At 43.3% G+C, this 26329-nt stretch overlaps 1 protein-coding gene across 2 annotated transcripts; it reads left to right on the top strand.

The window, feature by feature from the left end:
- The first annotated feature begins 371 nt into the window (after positions 1 to 371).
- On the top strand, positions 372 to 25883 carry CYTIP (cytohesin 1 interacting protein). Of its 2 annotated transcripts, none has more exons than XM_075318821.1 (9): positions 372 to 411; positions 927 to 1140; positions 3415 to 3470; positions 11565 to 11619; positions 12142 to 12238; positions 14458 to 14551; positions 17245 to 17311; positions 20510 to 20576; positions 24588 to 25883. In XM_075318821.1, the coding sequence occupies exons 2-9, from the start codon at positions 970 to 972 to the stop codon at positions 25061 to 25063; spliced, it is 1083 nt and encodes a 360-aa protein (XP_075174936.1). In that variant the 5' UTR covers positions 372 to 411; positions 927 to 969; the 3' UTR covers positions 25064 to 25883. The 2 variants fall into 2 exon arrangements, with proteins under 2 accessions (XP_075174936.1, XP_075174935.1); XM_075318820.1 differs by having other exon boundaries at positions 24585 to 25883.
- Positions 25884 to 26329: the final 446 nt, after the last annotated feature.

Genomic DNA, 26329 nt, shown 5'->3' with positions numbered 1-26329 from the left:
TCAACTAGCACTCGGGATCGAGAGGAAAAAAATTGCCCTTTAGGGCACACTAGATTATGCATTCTTGATGCACCTACACTCCTTCCCTTTTTTCTTTCCCATCACTCAGTTGAACTTGATGGACTTGGTGTGACTTTTTTCAACCGCACTTATGATATATTCTTAATTTTGTGAACTTCAAAAATTCTGGGACAAGGCAGACACACCCCTGACCCCTGTGTCTAGACGTGATAAGTGACTTGTCATTAAACAGACATGACTTAGTGGCAGTATCTGAACAGTCCACCGAAAGGATGAAACAAACGTGCCTCCCCAAATTGCGTGGATGTGAAGGGTATAGAGGAAGAGTGGTAGAAGAGCGAAAAGCACATCTGTGAGCAGAAGAAAAAGGAGGACCGGCATATCAACTGGGTAAGGTAAAAAATAAATGAGGAAGCAAAGAACACTGAAATGGTTAAAAGCCAATGAACATTGCAGACCTAAGGGCTGACGTAAAGACAGATTCATACAATCTATTGGGTCTCTGAGAATGAAATGGACTCTCCAACTCTCGTCTTGGTTCTTTCTTCTCCATTTGACATCTCACTTCTGTATTTCTTTAGTTGGGTAACAAACTTATCGAAGAACCCTTAGGAACCCATTAAGCCGATCAGAATGTTTTTGAAAAATAGGAAGAAAGATACATTTTTTTTTCCATTTTCCTAATTTTTTGTAATGAGTTTCCAGACATTTGTTTGCAATCTTCCATTTTTTGTCAATCTTTTTCAGTTGTTAGGGTTAAGAAGAACTTCTTCCACAAGGGTTAATGTAGACACAAATGCTCTTCTGGTATCAAAAAAGATTTACAGGCTTCACATAGGAAACCACAAGCACTATATTTCCGTTCTCATTTGCAGCAGGCAATGTATTTTCTCTTTTCAAAGCAGATATGAAATTTCTGTAAAGGGAATCGGCTGATAGACCGTCACCATGTCTACGATGAGGTCCCGGACAAGAGACACGAGTGGATCTCAGCTGGAAAACCTTGTTTTTAGCCGATTGGGAGCTTCTTCCTCAACATTGTGTAGTAATGGCTTGGATGGTCGGAGAGGAAGCTATTGCTTGGCAGGGGCCTTGGCAACATTACCACGGGGACATAAGGTGGGTGTCAATCTAATATATGAGGCTGAGTGTATGTGTATGTGTGTGTGTATGTATGTCCGTTAAAGGAATCTGCACCGTTGCATTTCCAATCACGAAATTTTGCAGACACCTCATTTGACTTAGGGAACATCATAGACTGTTTTGCGGGGAAAATGTGACCCCGTGTTTTACAGTTATTCACCAAAAAACCTGCTTACTTTAAAGTGAATGGAGCTGGGAGCTACAGGTCATTAATTGGAGGGAGCTGTGATTGGTTGCAATAGGCAATGAAGGACATTCTTAGTATAAGAAGCTTATGTTTGAGGTCATATGATTGCAGAGAGAGAAAGACAGAGACAGAGATAGAGAGAGAGAGACAGAGAGAGAGAGAAACAGAGAGATAAAGAGATGAAGACAGAGAGACAGACAGAAAAAAAAACACAGAGAGACAGAGAGAGACAGACAGACAGAGAGAGAGATAGAGAGAGAAACACAGAGATAGAGAGACAGAGAGAAAAACAGAGAGAGACAGACACAGAGAGAAACAGATAGAGAAAGAGAGAGAGACAGAGAAAGAGAGGGAAAGACAGCAAGACAAACAGCGAGAGACAGTGAGAGACAAACAGAGAGATAGAGAGGCAGACAGAGAGAGACAGAGACAGACAGAGAGAGAAACAGAGAGACAGAGATACAGAGGGAAAGACAGCAAGACAGACAGCGAGAGACAGAGAGAGAGAAACAGAGAGATAAAGAGAGGAAGACAGAGAGAGAGAGAGACATAGAGAAAGGGAGAGGCAGACAGGGAGAGAGACAGACAGAGAGACAGAGACAGGGAGAGACAGATGGATAGAGAGAGACAGATAGAGAGACAGACAGAGACTCATAGGAAGACAGAGAGAGAAACAGAGACAGAAATAGAAAGAGAGATAGACAGAGAGAGAGGCAGACATTGAGAGAGACAGACAGAGAAAGAAAAAGACAGACAGAGATAGAGAGATATAGAGACAGACAGGAAGAGAAACAGAGACAGACAGAGTGCTTGAGAGAGAGAGAGAGAGAGAGACAGACAGAGAGAGAGAGACAGAGAGACAGACAGAGAGGGAGAGTGGGAGAGAGGGAGACACAGAGAGACACTTAGTTACTATCCCGGACAACGCCGGGTATTGCAGCTTCTTCTAAATAATTCTTTTGAATGTGGGAGCGAGAGGATTTATGGAACCTGTGAACATATTTGGGAAATCCTTAAATTACAAAAAATATTCCAACTTTTCAGATCATATAGAACATATTGGCAAAATTGAAAAGGCAATAGATTGGTGACAGCAAATATAACAGCTGAGGGTTGATATATTAAGATGCAAATACACCAATATTATTACAAGTCAAGACAACATATTTTTTTTGGAAAATGTTCTTGTTTTTTTTGGAGCTTAGTAGTATAAGTGAGAAATAGGTACAAAATGTAAAAAAAAATAGTTTTTGATGTTTTGTAATGACAGATTACAATTTAACTAATAATTTTTTGTGCATCTTTACCAGCTCTTTAGGTTTAAGAATAGCCTATGAATTGTCATATTTAAGTTATTGCCCTTCTCAGTGGTTAATAAATTCTTCTGGGGGCTTAGATTGGCAGACGTGCCTGTATACCCAAAACGGATAAGTTGCTGCCAGACTCCTCAGGCACTGCCTTATCTCCCTTAAGAATAATGGATCGGGCATATTGAAAATGAACATGCTTGATCCATTTTTTGCTGACATCTGTCAAATGAAAATCATCTAATACACATTATTAGTTGGTCAGAACTGCTGAAGTCCGTAGCTTTTGCTGACCACAGTTTAGGCCATCATCTGTTTCTTAGGCAGACCAGTCCACAGCTTTTACAGTAAAGAAGCCTTGACATCTAAAGAGATTAAGCTTTTTTTAAAGGTATAAGAGATTAGAATAATTTTGCTTATTTGTTTTTAAGTAGATACAACTGTTATGATTGAAAATGTTGAACGATTACCTGAACAGGGATCATCAAGCGACTGGCCGGCTGGGTGAAATAGTTTAGTTTCCAAGGTTGCAAGGATTCTTTACTGTAAGAGCAGGGAAGCTGTGTGATTGTCACCTCAGGAGCTGGTTTTAGTAGAAACAACTGAAAATTCTCTAATTTTAGGTAGAAAAGATTTTAATAGAATGTAGAAGAAGGCTCCACATGTTAAAAACTGTGTCTACAATGCTCTTCTTGAGAATCCAGGAAATGTAAACATAAATAGATGTGCAAATGACAGAATTTCTTCTCTTTGCAGATTATCAAGTCAAGATCAAATTCACTGATTGACTCAACGGGATCAGAACCAAACAGGTTTGTGCACGTAATAGACTATCAAACATGTTCATGAAGATAGGCTGCTATAACAAAGTGATTTTTTTCTGATGAAGGGATCTCTGATGCCAAAACGTTGACAGTAAATTCAAGTTTAGAAGATGAATATTCAGGTGCTTGTTTTTTAAGGAAATTTGTGATTTTTGAGAAAGATAATGTAGAAAATATCTATGATTCTATATTTTCATATTTTCATGTGATTATTCAAAATGTAACTGTTTATCTATTTGGCTTTAAAAAAAAAACTTTCAGGAAACTAGTGATAGGTTCATTGAAGAGCAGATGGAATTCCCTGTATTTCTAATCTGTGGCATAAAATCAATGAACTATTAACTAAAGAATAGTAAGAATAAAACTTATTCATGACATTGTGGTGGCTAAACCTGAGAAGAAATGTTCTACAATATTTCAGATTCTTCCCAATTTGTAAAACCAGTCTGTGCCCTTATCTGAGTGTGAATGGTCCAGGCTGGTGGTGACTGTGGAGTAAGGTGTTTGGAAAGGCTTTCAGTGCTAGCCTAAACTGGAAACACAAGAGGCGCTAGGATGAGGTGGTTCACAAGGCTCCAATCTGGCAGTCTCGAAACAATGTTTCAAGGTCATGCAAATCGATTCACCCATCTAATATATAAAGCTCAGTGTATGTATGTGTGTATATATGTGTGTATACAGTTAGGTCCAGAAATATTTGGACAGTGACACAAGTTTTGCTATTTTAGCTGTTCACAAAAACATGTTCAGAAATACAATTATATATATATAATATGGGCTGAAAGTGCACACTCCCAGCTGCAATATGAGAGTTTTCACATCCAAATCGGAGAAAGGGTTTAGGAATCATAGCTCTGTAATGCATAGCCTCCTCTTTTTCAAGGGACCAAAAGTAATTGGACAAGGGACTCTAAGGGCTGCAATTAACTCTGAAGGTGTCTCCCTCGTTAACCTGTAATCAATGAAGTAGTTAAAAGGTCTGGGGTTGATTACAGGTGTGTGGTTTTGCATTTGGAAGCTGTTGCTGTGACCAGACAACATGCGGTCTAAGGAACTCTCAATTGAGGTGAAGCAGAACATCCTGAGGCTGAAAAAAAAGAAAAAATCCATCAGAGAGATAGCAGACATGCTTGGAGTAGCAAAATCAACAGTTGGGTACATTCTGAGAAAAAAGGAATTGACTGGTGAGCTTGGGAACTCAAAAAGGCCTGGGCGTCCACGGATGACAACAGTGGTGGATGATCGCCGCATACTTTCTTTGGTGAAGAAGAACCCGTTTACAACATCAACTGAAGTCCAGAACACTCTCAGTGAAGTAGGTGTATCTGTCTCTAAGTCAACAGTAAAGAGAAGACTCCATGAAAGTAAATACAAAGGGTTCACATCTAGATGCAAACCATTCATCAATTCGAAAAATAGACAGGCCAGAGTTAAATTTGCTGAAAAACACCTCATGAAGCCAGCTCAGTTCTGGAAAAGAATTCTATGGACAGATGAGACCAAGATCAACCTGTACCAGAATGATGGGAAGAAAAAAGTTTGGAGAAGAAAGGGAACGGCACATGATCCAAGGCACACCACATCCTCTGTAAAACATGGTGGAGGCAACGTGATGGCATGGGCATGCATGGCTTTCAATGGCACTGGGTCACTTGTGTTTATTGATGACATAACAGCAGACAAGAGTAGCCGGATGAATTCTGAAGTGTACCGGGATATACTTTCAGCCCAGATTCAGCCAAATGCCGCAAAGTTGATCGGACGGCGCTTCATAGTACAGATGGACAATGACCCCAAGCATACAGCCAAAGCTACCCAGGAGTTCATGAGTGCAAAAAAGTGGAACATTCTGCAATGGCCAAGTCAATCACCAGATCTTAACCCAATTGAGCATGCATTTCACTTGCTCAAATCCAGACTTAAGACGGAAAGACCCACAAACAAGCAAGACCTGAAGGCTGCGGCTGTAAAGGCCTGGCAAAGCATTAAGAAGGAGGAAACCCAGCGTTTGGTGATGTCCATGGGTTCCAGACTTAAGGCAGTGATTGCCTCCAATGGATTCGCAACAAAATATTGAAAATAAAATTTTTTTTTTTGCGTTTGGTTTATTTGTCCAATTACTTTTGACCTCCTAAAATGTGGAGTGTTTGTAAAGAAATGTGTACAATTCCTACAATTTCTATCAGATATTTTTGTTCAAACCTTCAAATTAAACGTTACAATCTGCACTTGAATTCTGTTGTAGAGGTTCCATTTCAAATCCAATGTGGTGGCATGCAGAGCCCAACTCGCGAAAATTGTGTCACTGTCCAAATATTTCTGGACCTAACTGTATGTGTGTGTGTGTGTGTGTATGTCCGCTAAAGGAATTTGCACCGTCACATTTACAATCACGAAAATTTGCACAAACACCCAGGGAATGTCATAGACTATGTTTTGATGGGAAAATTTAACCCTGCGCTTTACAGTTACTCTCCAAATCCTGCCTCCATTAAACTTAATGGAGGTGGGTACTACAGGCTATTAATAGCAACTGTCAGTGGTTGCTATAGGAACAAAATAAACTGTTAGTATAAGAACCTTATGTGTGAGGTAATATGATGTCAGTGGGGAGACGGATTAAGAGAGACAGAAAGAGACAGACAGACAGAGACACAGAGAGACAGACTGGGCAAAGAGACAGACTGGGCAAAGAGACAGACGGGCAAAGAGACAGACGGGCAAAGAGACAGACCTGGAAAGAGACAGACCTGGAAAGAGACAGACCTGGAAAGAGACAGACGGGGAAAGAGACAGAATGTCAAAGAGACAGATGGGCAAAGAGACAGACCTGGAAAGAGACAGCCGAGCAAAGAGACAGCTGGGCAAAGAGACAGCCGGGCAAAGAGACAGCCCTGGAAAGAGACAGCCGGGCAAAGAGACAGCTGGGCAAAGAGACAGCCCTGGAAAGAGACAGCCCTGGAAAGAGACAGCCTTGGAAAGAGACGGACTTGGAAAGAGACAGCCTTGGAAAGAGACAGCCCTGGAAAGAGACAGCCCTGGAAAGAGACAGCCCTGGAAAGAGACAGACTGGGCAAAGAGACAAACTGGGCAAAGAGACAGACCGGGAAAGAGGCAAAGACAGATGGGGAAAGAGACAGATGGGGAAAGAGACAGACAGACACACACATAGAGACAGACACAGAGATAGAGAGAGACAGACAGTCACAGAGATGGAGACAGATAGACTTATACAAATACAGAGAGATAGAAACAGACAAAGAAAGACACAGACAGAGAGACAGACAGACAGACAGCGACACGCAGACAGAGACTGGGAGAGAGACAGACAGAGAGACAGTTACTATCCCGGGCAACGCCGGGTACTACAGCTAGTCCCTAATATATATCAATTCTTAGACAGTGCAAACTTAGACCAGACAGTGTAAAGCGCGCCACATCCTGTTTGATAAATCTGGAGAATGTTTAAACTCTCTAGTCTAAGTTCCTACCACTTAGCTTACTTCTGCCCAAGAATAGCACCAAAGTGTGAAGCAAGTTTTTTTGGCTCATGCTGTTGCACATTAGGTAATACACCCCTTTTAGCAAAGTCATGCCTCTTCTTGGACAATAAGGGGAAAGTGTCTAAAAAAACATACATTTGGTGCAAGTCATGCAAGATAGCTTTTTTGGTGCAAATTCCCCAAAAATTCTGTTGCATGTAGATTGATAAATCTTGCCCTCTTGCGATGACCAGGGCTCCTATGCTGTTCCTAACCTCAGAGATACACACACCTGAGGGTGGAGAGGCCTGGGTCTTCTTCCTGGCCCTGCTCCTGACCAGTCCTGATCTTATTCCCCCTCCTCCCAGGGACAGGAGTGTGATGAAACCCAAAGATAAAGACAGACAAGGTATAACCAAAACTCTGTCACACAACGCACACACACAAAGGTAAAGACAATAAGAGATTCAGGAGGAAAAACAAGAGCAGGAAGGAAGCAAAAAACAACAGGGGTAAACTCCACAATCGCATGTAGATTGATAAATCTCGCCCTATTACGATGACCAGGGCTCCTATGCTGTTCCTAACCTCAGAGATACACACACCTGATGGTGGAGAGGCCTGGGTCTTCTTCCTGGCCCTGCTCTTGACCACTTCTGATCTGATTCCCCTCCCCCAGGAGTGTGATGAAACCTCACAGATAAAGACAGACAAGGGAAAACCAAAACTCTGTCACACAGCACTCACAAAGGTAAAGGCAATAAGAAGTTCAAGAGGAAAAACAAGAGCAGGAAGGAAGCTACAAAACAACAGGGGTAAATTCCACAACCGCACCAAGGCAAAGAGAAACTACTTTCACCAAAAAGTCTGGAACACCCCACCTCACAGATTAACATAAAATAAACTATAGCTGGCATAGATGGAAGGTTTCAACCAGCATAAATAGGAGGGGAGCAGATGTGATAGGCCTCCCACAACTTGTGACCACAGGAGCAAGCAGACTAGCAGAGATCAACTCTTGCTAGCCTGCCTATGAATCAGCACACAGCAGGTCGATGCCTGAGTCTGTCAGTGTTAATCCCAGACATCAGAGAAACCATCGGGCGGAGAGTCAGAATTTGCAATCTGAACAGCGCCCAATGCTGCCATGACTGTCGGCGAAGTTTGTGCAAACCACCGTGTGACACTGCCTTTTAGTTCCCCACCCCAGAAGCTAAACGCTAACATCTATAGCATGTTCACCCATGGAATTGTATTTTGTTCTAGAGATACTAATATAAGTTAGCCAACGTCTATGCACGCAGACTGCCTAAACATTAACCAATTACCATCTATGTGCAGCCCCCAAAAAATTGTTTTCTTTTCTAAGTCTTCAGACATTAACCCTTAGTTATACTAAGTGATTTTGTCCAACAGTATAGTTTGGGTCAGTAGTGTAAAGACATTGTTATATCTATACTGTGATGTTTGGGGGCTGTGCTGTTGTTACCTCTTATACATTACACTTTTTACATGGCCTAGGTATTTGACCATGCGTGAGCTGTCATACATCCAAATGGCGGTCATATTTATTTCTTTATCATGAAAGCAGTTGTGTCAGTTGGGAGGATTCACCCTAATCATAAAGCTTCATTTAAAGGGGATATCTGGGAATTTTAATATTTTTGCACACAGGGCTAAGAACTTGGCTTGTTCTGTCCAATGCTGATCTCTGGCGGCACAAAGCGTTCACAGAAGTCCCCTGCGGTTTCCACTGACGTCACGTCAACAGAGCAGCTGCTTCTCTTTTGCTCTGCTCTGTTGCCGAGACGATACTGCTGATGTCAAGCTGATTGACAGCTGGCTCCCTGCTGCCTAACTGTGGGGAGGGAGCCACCTGTCAATCAGAATGACATCTACATTGACGCCCATCGACAGAGCAGAGCGGAAGAGAAAGAGCTGCTCTGTTGATGCGGGGTGAAATTAAACCGAAGCATCGCTGGCAGAGATCGTCCCAGTGCAGAATAGTCAGGTAATTAGGAACTACTTACCTATTCTAAAGGCCCCGTTACACGCAACGACATCGCTAACGAGATGTCGTTGGGGTCACGGAATTTGTGACGCACATCCGGCCTCGTTAGCGACGTCGTTGCGTGTGACCTGTATGAGCGACTGCTAACGATGTAAAATACTCACCAAATCGTTGATTGTTGACACGTCGTCCATTTCCCAAATATCGTTGCTCGTGCAGGACACAGGTTGTTCATCGTTCCTGAGGCAGCACACATCGCTACGTGTGACACCGCAGGAACGAGGAGCAACACCGTATCTACGTCCTCCGGCAATGAGGTGGGTGTGACTTTCTGCGGCTGCTCTCCGCCCCTCTGCTGCTATTGGACGCTTGCCGTGTGACGCCGAACGAACCGCCCCCTTAGAAAGGAGGCTGTTCGCCGGCCAGGGAACATCCTCTTTTCTAAGGGGGCGGTTCATGTGGCGTCACAACGACGTCGCTAGGAAGGTAAGTATGTGTGACGGCTCCTAGTGATATTATGTGCCACGGGCAGAGATTTGCCCGTGACTCACAAACAACGGGGGCGGGTGCTTTCACGAGCGACATCGCTAGCAATGTCACTGCATGTAAAGCCCCCTTTAGCCACATATTTAAAGAGGAATAGGTCTCTCAAAATATTTAGCTCTATGTACTATAGTCTACTGAGACAGCTGCTGTTATATATTTTTGTATTTAATTTCTAGATTGGATATTCTAAAACTGCATTTCAGGAGACTAAATGTAATAACTGAGTCTAAACAAAAAGAATGGTTAAAATAATACAGTATCTCACAAAAGTGAGTACACCCCTCACATTTTTATAAATATTTTATTATATCTTTTCATGGGACAGCACTGAAGATCTGACCCTGTGATACAATGTACAGTGTCAGTGTGCAGCTTGTATAACAGTGTAAATTTAGTGTCCTCTAAATAACTTGGCACACAACCATTAATGTATACACCGATGGCAATAAAAGTACAGCCCTAAGTGAAAGTGGCCAAATTGTCAATGTTTTGTGTGGCCATCATTATTATTAAGCACTGTCTTAACTCTCTTGGGCATGGAGGTCACTAGAGCTGCACAGGAGCCGCTGGATCTTCTTCCATCCTTCATGACTACATCACGGAGATGGTGGATGTTAGAGACTTTTCGCTCCTCCACCTTCTGTGTGAGGAGGCCCCACAGATGCTCAACAGGGTTTAGGTCTGGGGTTGCTTGGCCAGTCAAGCACCTTTACCCTCAATTTCTTTAGCAAGTTAATGGGCGTCTTGCAGGTGTGTTTGGGGTCATCATGTTGCAATATGAAGGGAGGGAATCATGCTCTGCTTCAGTATGTCACAGTATATATATTGGCATTCTTGGTTCCTTCAATGAACTGTAGCTCCCCACAGCCAGCAGCACTCACGCAGGTCCAAACTATTAAACCCCACCACCATGCTTGACTGTAGGCAGGACATACTTGTCTTTGTACTCCGCACTTGGTTGCCATCACACAGGCTTGACACCATCTGAACAAAATAACCTTATCTTTCTCTCTTCAGACAACAGGACATGGCTCCATGTCCTTAGTTTGATTGTCTTCAGCACACTGTTTGTGGGCTTTCTTGTTCATCATCTTTAGAAGAGACTTCCTTCTGGGATGGCAGCCATGCAGACCAATGTGATGCATATGGTCTGAGAACTGAAGAGCTGACCCCCCACCTCTGTAACCTCTGCAGCAATGCTGGCAGCACTCACAGGACTATTTTGAAAAAACAACCTCTGGATATGATGCTGAGCACGTGCACTCAACTCTTTTGGTCAACCTTGGTGAGGCCTTTTCTGAGTGGAACCTGTCTTGTTATACCACTGTATAGTCTTGGCCACCTTGCTGTAGCTCAGTTTCAGGGAGTTGGCAATTTTCTTATATCCTCGGCCATCTTTATGTAGAGCAACAATTCTTTGTTTCAGATCCTCAGCGAATTCTTTGCCATGAGGAGCCATGTTAAACGTCCAGCGACCAGTATGAGAGAGTGTGTGAGATAACACCAAATGTAACACCCCTGCTCCCCATTCACACCTGAGACCTTATATCACCAATGAGTCACATGATACCGGGGGAGGGAAAATGGCTAGTTGGGCACAATTTGACCATTTTTACTTAGGCGTTTACTCACTTTTGTTGCCAATGGTTTAAACAATAATGGCTGTGTGTGAAGTTATTTAAAGAGCACCAAATTTACTGTTACACAATCTGCACACTGGCTACTGTACATTGTATCTCAGGGTCAGATCTTCAATGTTGCGCCATGAAAAGATAGAGTAAAAAATGTATAAAAATATGAGGGGTGTACTCAATTTTGTGAGATTATATATATATATATATATATATATATATAAAAATATATATATAATATATGTATATATATATATATATGTATATATATAGAGATATATATATATATATATATATGCAAATACATATATATATATATATATATATATATATATATATATATATATGCAGTATATATATATATATATATATATATATATATATATAAAGCATGTGTTTTCTTTTTTTTCAGGAGAGTAGTGGTTATTACAAAGCAGGATAATGAAGCATTTGGCTTTGAAATTCAGGTAAATATAAACATTTTATACATGTAATCTATGCAATAATAGCAGACCGTAAGGATAAGGGCAATTTTATATTGTATATAAGAATATAGTATATGACTAATATATTATTATATTATAAGTATAGTTAAAGGGGTTGTCCAGCCAGAAAGCAATTGTTTAAAGTTGAGCAAAATGTTTTGCAGGAACTTGGTCAAGCAACGATGTCGGTGGTCCGTGGCCATGTCGGTGGTCCTACATGCCGGCATCTCCAGCTCCTCTACTGATTAGAAAAAGAAACTAGTGTCATTTTTTTTTTATTCTGGCTGGACAACCCATCAAAACGTGAAAGTACAGTGAAAAAAATGTTACCATGTTAACAGTACAATGTTATGTATATATAGGGGGGATTCGAGGTCTCTGTATCAGAAAATGGAGCGCACGTTTTAGATTTCTGAATTAAGTATAAAACCGTCTTATAAAGTAACTAAATGAAAGATTCAGATGCAATATTTTATACAAAACTTTTCTATCTTTGTATTATAGACATATAAGCTGCAGCATGTACGCGGGATCGACATGAGGACATACGTGCACAAAGTGCATGAGGACAGCCCATCTAGCCACGCTGGACTGAGAGACGGTCAGTGCACACATCTTTCTCCCTTAAAACTCATATAAAGGTGACCGTACACTGGGACTAGAGAGTGACTTGTGGTTCTCACGTAACACTCATATCATGTATTACTAGCTTTTAGTACATGCGTGCTGGGATTTATGGTTCTTATACAAGGCATTGAATGTATTTAGGTAAACAAGCAAGTTCTGTGCACAAATCATGCAGTTACCAGGTAGTGGTGTTTGTAGTCAGAACTACACTGATATTTTGCCATTTAATTCCAAAATACCTTTAATTAGCAGATCATGCTCATTTTGTGAGCAGCCTCTTCAAACCTCTGCATTTCTGGTATCTCCACTATTAAATCAGATAAACAAGGTGGACTGCAGTGTGAGCAGCCTCTTCTTATCACAGCATTTCTGGTATCTCCAGTGTTAGTTCAGATAGACAAGGAGGACAGCGATGTGAGCAGACTCTTCATACTTACGCACCACTGATATCTCCAGTATGAGATCAGATAGACAAGGTGGACAGTTGTGTGTGAAGCATCTTCTTACCTCAGCACCACTGATATCTCCAGTATTAGATCAGATAGACAAGGTGGACAGTGGTGTGTGAAGCCTCTTCTTACCTCAGCACCACTGATATCTCCAGTATTAGATCAGATAGACAAGGAGGACAGCGATGTGAGCAGACTCTTCATACTTACGCACCACTGATATCTCCAGTATTAGATCAGATAGACAAGGTGGACAGTGGTGTGTGCAGCCTCTTCTTACCTCAGCACCACTGATATCTCCAGTATTAGATCAGCTAGACAAGGTGGACAGTGGTGTGTGAAGCCTCTTCTTACCTCAGCACCACTGATATCTCCAGTATTAGATCAGATAGACAAGGTGGACAGTGGTGTGTGCAGCCTCTTCTTACCTCAGCACCACTGATATCTCCAGTATTAGATCAGATAGACAAGGTGGACAGTGGTGTGTGAAGCCTCTTCTTACCTCAGCACCACTGATATCTCCAGTATTAGATCAGCTAGACAAGGTGGACAGTGGTGTGTGAAGCCTCTTCTTACCTCAGCACCACTGATATCTCCAGTATTAGATCAGATAGACAAGGTGGACAGTGGTGTGTGCAGCCTCTTCTTACCTCAGCACCACTGATATCTCCAGTATTAGATCAGCTAGACAAGGTGGACAGTGGTGTGTGAAGCCTCTTCTTACCTCAGCACCACTGATATCTCCAGTATTAGATCAGATAGACAAGGTGGACAGTGGTGTGTGAAGCCTCTTCTTACCTCAGCACCACTGATATCTCCAGTATTAGATCAGCTAGACAAGGTGGACAGTGGTGTGTGAAGCCTCTTCTTACCTCAGCACCACTGATATCTCCAGTATTAGATCAGCTAGACAAGGTGGACAGTGGTGTGTGCAGCCTCTTCTTACCTCAGCACCACTGATATCTCCAGTATTAGATCAGATAGACAAGGTGGACAGTGGTGTGTGAAGCCTCTTCTTACCTCAGCACCACTGATATCTCCAGTATTAGATCAGATAGACAAGGTGGACAGTGGTGTGTGCAGCCTCTTCTTACCTCAGCACAACTGATATCTCCAGTATTAAATCAAATAGACAAGGTGGACAGCAATGTGAGCAGCTTTTTCTCACCTCAGCGCTTCTTGTATTTCCAGTATTAGGTCAGATAGACATGGTGGCCAGCAGTATGAGCAGCCTCTTCTTACCACACGCGCCGACATTGAGGTCCTGCGCAGGCGCACTACAATACTTTGATCTGCCCTGAGTAGGGCAGATCTAAGTGCGCCTGCGCAGGACCTCAATGCCAGCACTTGTGTATGACGTAGACGCGTCATGCACCGCGGCTTCAGAATAAGGAAGACCAAGATGGCCGAAAGGGGAGGTGTCGGTCCCGGAGAACGGCGCCACCCATCCAACTGTTGTGCACCAGAGTGGCCTTCTAGGTGAGTATTATAAAGTGATTTTTATGTTATACAGTGGCTTGGGCTCTTATATACAGCATGTTAGAATACTGTATATAAGAGCCGGGTGGTGGTGGCCGCAGCTTATAGGCCGAAAAAGTGGTGACAGGTTCCCTTTAAGACAGAAACCTCCACATTAGGAAACCAATCTTACAACCAGATTTCATAGATTGCTTCATTTATTTTTAAGTTACAAATTTGAAATTAGACTTTAATATTTTTTTGTGTCTGATCTTGAATATTCCAGGTGACATGATCACTAATATTAATAATGTAGACGTGGAAGGCTTCAGTCATCAGCAGACAGTGGAACTTATTCGATCATCTGGAAACTTTCTCAGGTAAACATTAGTGTCCAACAACAGAAGAAACGCGCAGTATATGGAGAGATTTATGTTTTCCCTATGATCAATGTATATCATTTTGGAAATTTTATATAACAATGTAAGGTACAGCAGATACAGATGTAGCATTTCATATCCTGAAGCGCACAGCACAATGTAGCAAGATGTCTTGATGCAAAAACTTGCAAAGACTGAAAAGTTCAATGGATTGTGCTGTGTTAGGGCTCCTTCACACGTCCGTGAAAATCAGGCATGTTTTTCACGGACGTGTCAAAGGTGCGTTTTTCCTTCCGTGAGCCGTGTTTATGGCACACGAGTGTTATCCGTGATAACACACGGAGAACGGGAACTTTCTACTCACCTGTCCCTGGCGTTGCTGTTCGTGGTGCTGATCTACTGTCTCCAACCCTGCCGATTCCCTGCTGCTGCTGCTTCCGGCCGCAGTCGAGTGAATATTCATGAGAATAATGAGCGGTGGTCGGAAGTAAGTGACAGCAGCGGCAGAGACAGCAGTGCTGGAGAAGGTGAGTATAGAAATTCTTTTTATTTCACAGACACGTGTGTTTTCTCCAGTGCGTGTAACACGGATCACATTCGTGCGGTTCGTGTGCGTTCCGTGTGACACCCGTGATGCCGGAGAAAAATGGACATGTCTACGTGTGGAGCACACGGGCACACGGTCCATGGCAAAACACGCACGTGTGCGCAGACCCATTGATTTTAATGGGTCTACATTTGCCCGTGTCTCCGGCACGTGAGGAAACGGACCAAACACGTACCGGAGACACGGACGTGTGAAGGAGGCCTTAAAGGGAATGTCTCATTAATTAGGTGAAATTGCAAACTTTATGGAAAAACCAACATCTTTGCAATTGGCCTCTCTCTTATTAAAAGTCCAATCCATTCTCAAAAACCAAAGGGTTCTTAATTTGGTTTTGCACAGCTCTAGATGATTTGCAGGACCTGGTTCAGCAGTCAGGTCAGTAATCTGTGGCCTCTGGATAGGAGCCACGAGAACAGCCTCCTAACTCCCAACATCCACGGCTCTTCTTTTGATTAGCCGGCTTGGTGCAATGTCACGTGTGTGTAACACCACATTGTGCCGGGCTGGCTAATCAAAAGAAGACCTGAGTATGTCAACAGATAGCACACAGTTTTCATGGCTCTCATTCAGCAGCCAGATATTATTGCCATGGCTGCTGGACTGGATCCTGCAAATTGACGCACCTCTGCACTCTAGCAAGGCTTGTTTCATAGGCAAGCTTGCAAGCTCTTTGCTTTCCAATTTCCCAGTGCTGCTTTAAAGATGGCCACCTCATTGGATTCAGCCAACTTCAAGGCTCCTGTGCTCCTTTGATATGCTGCAGAGCACTGCAGCATGGAAGAGCGCACAGTTGGGGACAGCATTAAATTCATGCTCCTAGTCTGACTTGTCAATCTTCAGAATTGTCCGACCCCCGGCAAGCAGGAAGCTGGGAGGCAGAGTAGCGGTGCGCTCCTGAACAAAAAACACATGAGACAATACCTTATTCAGGTATAGTTTTCTGATTAAGATATTTTTCGGCATCATGGATAATACAGTTAAGGAGAATACAGAGATTACCTTGCCGTGGTGGCTGGGCTCACATGCATTGGCTAATACATAAGCTAAAGATCTCTTTATTCAATTATTCCAATAGCAGTAATGCAATACCAAAGTTCCCTTATTCATTGTTAGCATTTTAGTGTGCAACTGTATGTGTTTTGTAGTTATAATGTGTTTTCAATGTCAAACTAGAGGACAACCCCTTAATGAAATATGCAAGAATATTCTACATGTGTTACCTTGTAAGTCCATGAAAAAAGGTCATCACCAACCACCATTCAGATTACAGTCAACTCTGTACTTATCCCAACCATAAGAACCATAATATATACCATTGACCTCATGAATGAAACTAGAACAAAAAGCTAGAAGAGCTGACCTTAGAAACCAAATCTGCTCTGGGGAAGAGATAACCTCTATATCTTCAACCTAAACCTTTTGAGATCTCACAAAACTTTATATTCATAGTTGCAACTTTACCCCCATGAAGTCTCCAGGTTCCCACCTGCTGTAGTGGCAAGATAGACAGATTGACAGGGTGGCAGCAGTGTAAGCAGCCTCTTCTTACCTCTGCATCCCTGGTATCTCTAGTATGAGATTTGATAAAAACTCCTCTTCCTCTCAAACATATTAGAAGAACTGTAAACCCATTCCTAAAATAGTCTAATAGAAACTCTGTAGAGGATACAGGGGCTAATCTGCCATTACTAAAGACGTAGGGCTTAAAGGGAACCTGTCAGGTGCAATATGCACCCAGAACCATGAGCAGTTCTGGGTGCATATTTCTAATCCCTGCCTGACCGTCCCTGTATCTAGTACCATAGATAAAGAGATCTTTAGAAAAAGTATTTCTAAGGATCCTTTATGATATGCTAATGAGCGCAGGGACTGGTCACAAGGGTGTTATATTACATTTCATTAGTGGATTTACTTTATTCACTGTTCCTTTATGGATCTAATAGAAAATAAATCCACCACAATGCCATAGCGCCTGCCCGAGACAGAAGATAGATCTTAGTGTGAACAGAGCCTTATTGGTAAGTGGTGACAGTTATAACGGCAATCGTGGTGCTGATACATAAGAAGAATAATTCTTCTTTTGCAGAATTGAAACAGAATATAGTACGAGGATTAGACAAGCAGAATTACAAGCGAAACTGCTCATATTAAAGGTATGTTACATGAATTGTATATAGATAAGAGATGCACATGCAAAAGTCAAGATTTCAATTGTAAATCCATGAAAGTGTCCAAGAACATCTGTGACTGTGTCTGATAGAAGTCACAACACACCAAGATGACTAGTTGTTTTTCAAGATTCCATTCATGAAAATCCTTGCAGAAAATATCTTTAGATCAGGTGGATATGTGGCGCCCCTGAGTATATCAGGGTGCCACAGGGTACTGTATCCTTACCCAGGGTGCAGGGTCTACTCCCACCCATGGTTCAAGAAACCGGTGTCACTACCAACAGCACCACAAATCCCAATCAACGCCTCACATCATGACCTGTCAGACACACCAGTGGGTTGGTCTAGCTGGAAAAGGGCCACCCACCTAGGGGTCAGGCAGCTTGGTGGGAGGGAAGTGAGTCAGTTGAGTTGAGTGAGAAGAGGAGAGTAGTGAGAGCCCTCAAAGAGTGAGGAGCTGGGGAGTAGTATCTCCCAGGGAGCTAGACCGTGGTTGGGTCACAGACGGTGGTCCGGGGCTAGAGGAGTCAGGGATCAGTGCCAGTGACATTGGAAGGGGTGCGACGGACATAGTCTAAGAGGACTGTCGGCACCAACAATCCCAAAAGAAACTGACCCGTACCGAGCACGACGGATACAGGACCCTAGGTCAGGAGCCGATTCAATGTCCTGGCAATTAACCCTCAGAGGAAGGAGACCTTCAGGGACTTTCCCACAAAGCTCAGAGATTGGGGGCATCAGCATAACGCGGGGGACAGGGTTTTCCAGCCAAAAGCAGCCCACTAATGTCCCAAGTGCCATCCCTCAAGAGCAAAGCTACACTTCACAAAGGTAGCGGGGCCCTAACAACTTCAAGCCGAGGGGCCACAGAAAGACAACTAAATTGTGCATGAAGGTGGGCTCCGGACTATCAAGTGACACCGGTGGGAACGGACACCTGGATGGGTTTCCCGTAGTGACTGTGGCACACAGAGGACTTGGTTTACTTGCAGCGTGTGTATCTCCTTTCTAATCCTCATTATGCACCACGACTACCCACAGTGAGTACCCTGCTCACCTGCACCCTGCTTTCCCAAACAACCACCAACACCCCTGTGCCCGGGGCCATCCCTACCTGTGGAGGGACTAACATCAGGCTGCTTAACTCCATGTGCCCCGGTAGTCCTTACAGCAGCGGCGGTACTCCCATTACCACAATCCCCAGGTGGCGCCACAAACTTTTCCCTTGTAAATTCCCCCTTCATCGAGTGGCCGCTAAGCCCCGGGTCCGGGGACCCTCGAGCCACAGTAATCCCAGATCCGAGCAGTTCGCCTGCTTAGGGGCGGCACAGATGCATACAATATACTGTATCTCCTCTAATGGAGAAGTACTATATGGTGCACAATACAAAGCATATGGAAGTAGCATTAATAATAATAATAATAATAATATTTATTAATTTATATAGTGCCAACATACTCCGCAGCGCTTTACATACATCAGCAACACTGTCCCCATTGGGGCTCACAATCTTTAGTCCCTATCGGCATGACTTTGGAGTGTGGGAGGAAACTGTAGGAAATCCAGACAAACTCCTGGCAGACATTGTCCTTGGTGGGATTTGAACCCAGGACCCCAGAGCTGCAAGACTGCAGTGCTAACCACTGAGCCATCGTGGCGCCCGCATTATAGCTTTATAGGCACTTGTTCTACGATAAAAATGAAACCTTTTTTGTTGAGATCCGATATCGCAGTCATGAGAAATCAAGTGCATAAGTAATATGAAAATTAGGCTGTAAGTGAAATGGGGGTGTGTCCCTGCACTTGGAGGAAGCATTCTAAGTGCACTGACACCGCCCACAGTGCACCTTCAGCCTTATTTGCATTTGACCTCCACACTAGATTTTTCACGATTGGTTCATTGGATCTCTACAAGTAAAGTATCATTTTGTTTGTAGGACAATTGTCTATACAGCTATATTACTACTTCCATATATAAAACCGGGCTGACGGGTTCCCATTGGGTCTTTCAGGTTGCTCTCCGGTCTTGCAAGTACTAAGGATTGTGCTTCCTCTCTATGACTTTGTGTCACAGGTATGACACAGTAACCAGGAGGAAGAGCATCTAGACTGTCCCTCAGACTATTGCCCCAAAACTGTCTCTTATTCCAGAGGTAGGCTTGATGGTAGGAAGATTTGAACCACCAGTGTAGCCCTAACTCCTGAGCAGCCCTGGTCTAACACCATCAGGGAGGGCTGGGATAGGAGTAAAGAATCCCACAAATACCGACAGGCAGGGGAAAACCAAGGCTCAAACCCACTGCATGCACACACAGGGGAAGAGACGATACGGAGAGAAGGAAGAAATAAAGTACAGGGAGGAAATAACAAACCACAAGGATATTTCCACCACACACCAAAGGGCATACAACAGTTCACCATCAACTGGATCACCACACACAAAGACCGGTATCGCTGGAGCAAAGCTAGAGCTATCTTTGACATGGGAGGCTAAGTTCTACCATTTTTTATGTGGCGGAGGCGGCTGGGTTAGGATGTCAGCAACCTGTGAGCCCAGCAGTAATTCACCAGCCAGCAGGAATTAACTCCTGCTAAACCGATGACCAGTGTGCACAAAACAGTCGACGCCCGGCTCTGGCTGAGCAACTAAGAAGCATCAGGTTGCCTGCCAGACTCTGCAATGCGAACACAATCTGGAGTCACCATGACACTTTTGTACACTTCCTGCCCTATATAATGTTCTGTTATAGAAATTAAATCTACTATATAATGATGGTAATTAACCCTCGACATGACATACAGTAAACAGACCAGTAACAGACAATGCACTCAGGTTGCGTGCAAAAAAAATGATGTCTAGACATATATCTGTACTGCGGCTTGTAGATCATTTCCTTACATTTACCTAAAAACTCGGCACCCTGCACACAAGCCGGCTCGTGCCTCCGGTAGTGAACAGGTTGTGGTGAAGTCGATCATTTCAGTCTAATTGTCTAATTTTGCAAAAAAAAAAAAAGTTTCCATATGTTGCTTAGTGAGGTACTTTCCACTCTGACTGCAGATACCGGGTTTCCTGTCATTGTCATCGGCTTTTCTCCGTTCTATAACGTCCTGATTCTATAGTTTCACAAAAGTCTAAATTCTTATGTTAAAAAAATGATATATTCTAATATTTACAGGATGATTTACGATCAAAATGGAAGGAATTACAAAGCATGTTACAAAAGGAACATCAGCTGCTTCACGGTAAATATAATAAGACAGAATTATTATAAAGACGTCTCAGACCAGTATAGACTATGTTATAAATAATTTTTAAAAAACACAACTATTGGCTGGAAAGAAAAGGGCGTCACAAATGAGGTAACCCGCAAACCACACGGTACGCAGAAAGGGGGGGTGCAAAAATATAAATAAGGGTTAAAGTACAAAATTGATAAATAATAGACAACAAGGGGAAATAAAGTGTCACGTGCTAAGAAGGGGTGACCTTACATTAAACCACAATACATATACCTAATTGCTGCAATACTATGCAGCAGGGCCTTCTTCACTCCCTGAAGAAGACGGCACCGAAACATGCGTGCATCGGGGTGGGCGTCACACACCTGGATTTGTGCTCCATCTATACTCTGGTAAATTTCCTCATTTATCTGTATTTACTTTGTATCTATTACCGGCTCTATATGATTATTTAGCAACATGGATACCAATTGTATTGTGGAGCAGCTTCCTCTTACACTATATACCCGCAACCCTATGTGGTTAGTATATATTTTATTATAGCCACATACTATTGATTATTTCGGTCAGTGCATGCTATATATGTACTTGGGTAATATTTTTTGTGTTATCACCACTGCTGCATATTATGGCAACAATTAGGTGTATGTATTGTGGTTTAAAGGGAACCTGTCATTACTTTTTTGGCGTATAAGCTGCGGCCACCACCACCGGGCTCTTATATACAACATTCTAACATGCTGTATATAAGAGTCCAGGCCGCTGTGACTACATAAAAAAACACTTTATAATGCTTACCTAACGGTCGCTCGGTTGGCCAGATGGGCGTCTCTGTTGTCTGGTGCCGGCACCACCTGTTTCGGCCATCTTCGTCCTCGTTCTGACTCCTGGGTGCATAACACGTCTACGTCACACACACTCGCCGGTCCTGCGCAGACGCACTACAATACTTTGATCTGCCCTGCTCAGTACCTGAATGCCGGCGAGTGTGGATGACGTCGGACGCATCATGCACTGCGGCTAGAGAAGAAGGAGGACGAAGATGGCCGAAAGAGGCGGTGCCGGCACCGGACAACGGAGACGCCCATATGGCCAACCGAGGTAAGTATTATAAAGTGTTTTTTATGTTGTACACAGCGGCCTGGGCTCTTATATACAGCATGTTAGAATACTGTATATAAGAGCCCGGTGGTGGTGGCCGAAGCTTATACGCCAAAAAAGTGGTGACAGGTTCCCTTTAATGTAAGGTTACCCCTTCTTAGCACGTGACACTTTATTTCCTCTTTTTGTCTATTATTTATCAATTTTGTACTTTAACCCTTATTTATATTTTGGCACACCCCCCCTTTTTGCATACCGTGTGGTTTGCGTGTTACCTCATTTGTGACGCCCTTTTCTTTCCAGCCAATGGTTGTATTTTTTAAAAATAATTTAAAAATCTAATATATGCTCTTTTTATCGAATACTAATAATGATATGGTTTTTCTTCTTTGGTTCTGTTGATGATTTTTTCCGAATGATCCTATTGGTCCTATATACCACCACACACCCATGATTATGATTGTATTGTAAATTACAGTTTTTACTTATCCTGTGGGTGTTGGTATGGGTTTTCTTCTCTAACAAATTGGTGATTATGTTATAAATCAGAACCAATACATTTTTATTGTTGGTTGCCATTGGGTTTTGCCTTTGCTGGTGATAACAGATTCTCCTGTATGGAGAATCAAATTACCTACATTGCTCAGGTGGGATTTTGGCCCATTCTATCACACAAGCACACTTGATATGATGTATATAACGGGCAATGAAAATGTAGTATTTATACATGTGTAACAATGAATATGGGAATATAGACATGCATTACTCTTATGAAAAACATGTAAAACTTAAATACTTAGCACCCAAAAATGGCCAGTTATGCGAGCCCAAAAACCAACAGCAAGGCTACCTCTTTTTGTTGGGTCCCTGCATATTCTAATGCCCAAAAGAGCTCACCTTTGGAGGAAAATGAGGGGTGCATCTTATAAGCCGAATGTAGCTTACCAGGGGGTGGTGGAGAATGGTCACAGGAGGCAGAGCAATGCCGCGGGCTGTTCTGCAGGTGGTGCTAGTGCTCGCTATGGGAAGTGAGGCCGAGGCCATCCTGAAAATGTTGGCGGTGTGGGCTTCAAATAATAGCTCCCGGAGTCAGCGCATGCACAGATGGAGCTCTCGGCTCAAAATCTCATCTGCGCCTGAAAGTCTCTGGCCCATTGATCTCCCAGCAGCAGACTTAAGTAAAATGGCGCCCGGAGGTGGCGCATGCGCAGATGAGATCTCGGCTTGTGATTGAGCTGATAGCTCAATCTGCGTATACTGCGACTATGTGCGACATTTCTTTGAAGCCCACACCGCCGACAGTTTCAGGATGTTCCTGCCTCACAGCACCCGTAGCAAGCATCCAGGACACCTGCTGCTCCGCCCACAGCATCACCCTACTCTACCACCGCCCCTGCCTTCTGTGATGTCGCTCCACCACCGCTGCCGCCCCCATGTAAGACACCACCAGATTATAAGACAAACCCCATATATTTTTTTTACCTTTTTTCTCTCTAAATTTGGGGTGAGCCTTATAATCCAATGTGTCATATAAAATGAAAAATACGGTACATACAGCTGGCGAAATAAGTAGTGAACACATCACCAATTTTAAAAGTACGGTAAGTATATTTCTAAAGGTGCTATTAACATGAATTTCTCACCAGATATCGGTAACATACCATCCAATCCACACAGGCAAACAAATCAAACCATATAAGTCCATAAATTTAGGGATGTGTAATAATGAGAAATGAAAATTTTAGTTAGCCATTAAAAGGTATCACAAGATTATAATTTTGTTCCTCTCGTTGAGAACATTCAATAATAGTGAGAAATGACACAGGGGAACAGTATTGAACATGCTTATTGAAATTTATTAATTAGTTCATACAAAAACCCTTGTTGGTGCTGAAGCTTCTACTCTAACGAAATTTAATTTAAAACATTACATTTTCTAATAGAAATTTACTACAAAAGCCTTTGCTAGTGATAACAGATTCTCCTGTATGGAGAATCAAATCACCTACATTGCTCAGGTGGGATTTTGGCCATTCTATCACACAAACACTCTTGATATCATGATGGCTCTGTAGGCTCCTTCCAAAAACTTTCAGGTTGAGCTCCTTCCAGAAATTTTCTATTGGATTCAGGTCAGGTGACTGGCTGTGAAATGCTGAAATAATTGTCCCTTTGTAGTCTGACATTCAGTGATTTCACTAGATGCTGTCCATTATATTTGCACAAAATACCCTGAGGGGTACTTTGCACGCTGCGACATCGCTAGCCGATGATAGCGATGCCGAGCGCGATAGTCCCCGCCCCCGTCACAGATGTGATATCTTGTGATAGCTGCCGTAGCGAACATTATCGCTACGGCAGCTTCACACGCACTTACCTGCCCTGCGACGTCGCTCTGGCCGGCGACCCGCCTCCTTCCTAAGGGGACGGGTCGTGTGGAGTCACAGCGACGTCACACGGCAGGCGGCCAATAGAAGCGGAGGGGCGGAGATGAGCGGGACGTAAACATCCCGCCCACTTCCTTCCTTCCGCATTGACGGTAGAGGCAGGTAAGGAGATGTTCCTCGCTCTTGCGGCTTCACACACAGCGATGTGCGCTGCCGCAGGAACGAGGAACATCGTATCTCCTATTGGTATGGCATTATGGAAATGTCCGACACTACACAGATCACCGATTTACGACGCTTTTGTGATCGTTTATCGGCGCATCTAGGCTTTACACGTTCCGACGTCGTTACCTGCGCCGGATGTGCGTAACTTTCAATTTGACCCCGATGATATCGCAGTAGCGATGTCGCAACGTGCAAAGTACCCTTAAGCCTAGTAGAGATTACCTAAACCAATGTTTTGGGTTTTTTTTTTCTTTTTCAAAGAATATGTACAATAATTTTTTCCTGTGTCTAATTTCAGCAGGGACTTCAAGTGACAGCAAAGTACATGAAGAACTGGACTGCATTTATTCCAAGATCTTTGGGAATCCCGCACCCGGTTCCTTCTTAAATAAACACAGATCATCAAGCTCAAGCAGTGGAAGAAGCCAGTTGAGCTCAATTTTACTAAATAGTGAAGATGGACTTGGATCAATGTCCGAGCTGGATGAAGACTCTGGAACAGAGGCTTGTTTTAGTCGTCAGTCTAGTACAGATGAAGACTATATGTATAAGTTTAATGGATTTTCTTCGATCAGATCTTCCCTAACGCGTCGCAGAAGCATTAGTGTGACAAGTAGTGAAAGTGAACCAATGTCGCCAAACTTAGACTCCATAAGTCTATCAAACATTTTTGGGACACTGCCACGTAAAGGTAGAAGAGGAAGCGCCCGAAAGAACTTCTTCAAATTTATTCCTGGTTTGCACAGATCGGTAGAAGAAGAAGAATCTCAACTGTAAAAGTAATTTCACTGGTACATCATCAGCATTAAGACCTTACGAAATGTGCTTGAATGCATACACTTAAAGTTTATTGGGAGACATAGTTTGGGAATAAAATATATATAAATAGAAGGAACTGTCAGAAAGCACCCAGAGAATCGACCACTGAAGGGTTGACCTGCGGTTTGACCTTACCGGATTTTGGACACTTTTAATCTGAAATGACCACTGAATGGTTTTAAACTGTTTCTTCCTGGATTTTGCATAACTTCATTATGTGTCAACCTAGAGCTATGGGGTACTCAGTCCTGGGCGGTGTACTGCTGGGGAGATGTCACTTGGTGGCCGTTGCCCGGTTCCGTGACCCTGGGGATGCTTTTTAAAAGTGGTATGTTGTTTACAAAGGGGGGTTAAGTGAAAGTTTATAACGTGACGCCACTTGCGGGTTGCGGCTATGTAGATGGAGCCGCCGCTGCACAGTTCTCACTACTGGGGCTGATGTTGATGGCAGCCTGGATGTTAGGCCCTCTGCAAGCAGGGCCAGGCCCCAGAGGATAGGTGATGTTGATGGGCACGGAAAGAAGGTAGTCCACACAAGGGGTTGCAGTATAACTGGTGCCTTTACTCACAGTCTGTTACAAACTGGTCACCTGAGGAAGGATGGTCTTGACCGCTGGTCCCCTTAGTCCCAGTGCCGGAGTAGTGACCTGGTGGCTTATTTCTCCTGCACCGGTCTCTGGTTCTCTGGTTGGTGGGTCCCCGTGGCTTGGACCATTGGCTTGGACCATCTGGGGGCCCCCTCCTGGTAGTCTCTCAACGGTAGTCCGTATGACAGTAGCGTGAACCCTGTGGGGTCGGAGTTTCTGGTTTTGTTCCCCGGTTCTCCCGTTGCTGGTGGGGATGCAGTACCTTGTAGCTCCCTGATGGCTTTAGGGGAGCTACAATTACATCGAAGTCTCCATGCCCCCTTTCCCCCTTTAGTAGAAAATTATTTCTCGCACACATTTGAATTGACACAGGATATTGTGATACATATATCATGAATTTAGTTTGCAAAAATAGTCAACCATCAGTATTGCCAACGTTTCGGCTCAGTGGTGAGCCTTTATCAACAGAATAATCCTGAGGTAGACAATTAAATGGGTATTATGCAGAGATAGGGCACAAACAATAAATGGTGCAGCCAGGGGATAAGAGGAGGCAAGGAAAATCAGTGAGACCTCTCTGCTACTGGACAGCTTATACTCTGGAGACTGTTCCCTGCACCAAGCTGCTTTCTCCAGG

This window comes from Anomaloglossus baeobatrachus, chromosome 7 (assembly GCF_048569485.1).
Source record: "Anomaloglossus baeobatrachus isolate aAnoBae1 chromosome 7, aAnoBae1.hap1, whole genome shotgun sequence".
NCBI lineage: Eukaryota > Metazoa > Chordata > Amphibia > Anura > Aromobatidae > Anomaloglossus > Anomaloglossus baeobatrachus.
The sequence above is the reverse complement of the archived record's forward strand: the minus strand, read 5'-3'. Positions and strand labels throughout refer to the sequence as shown.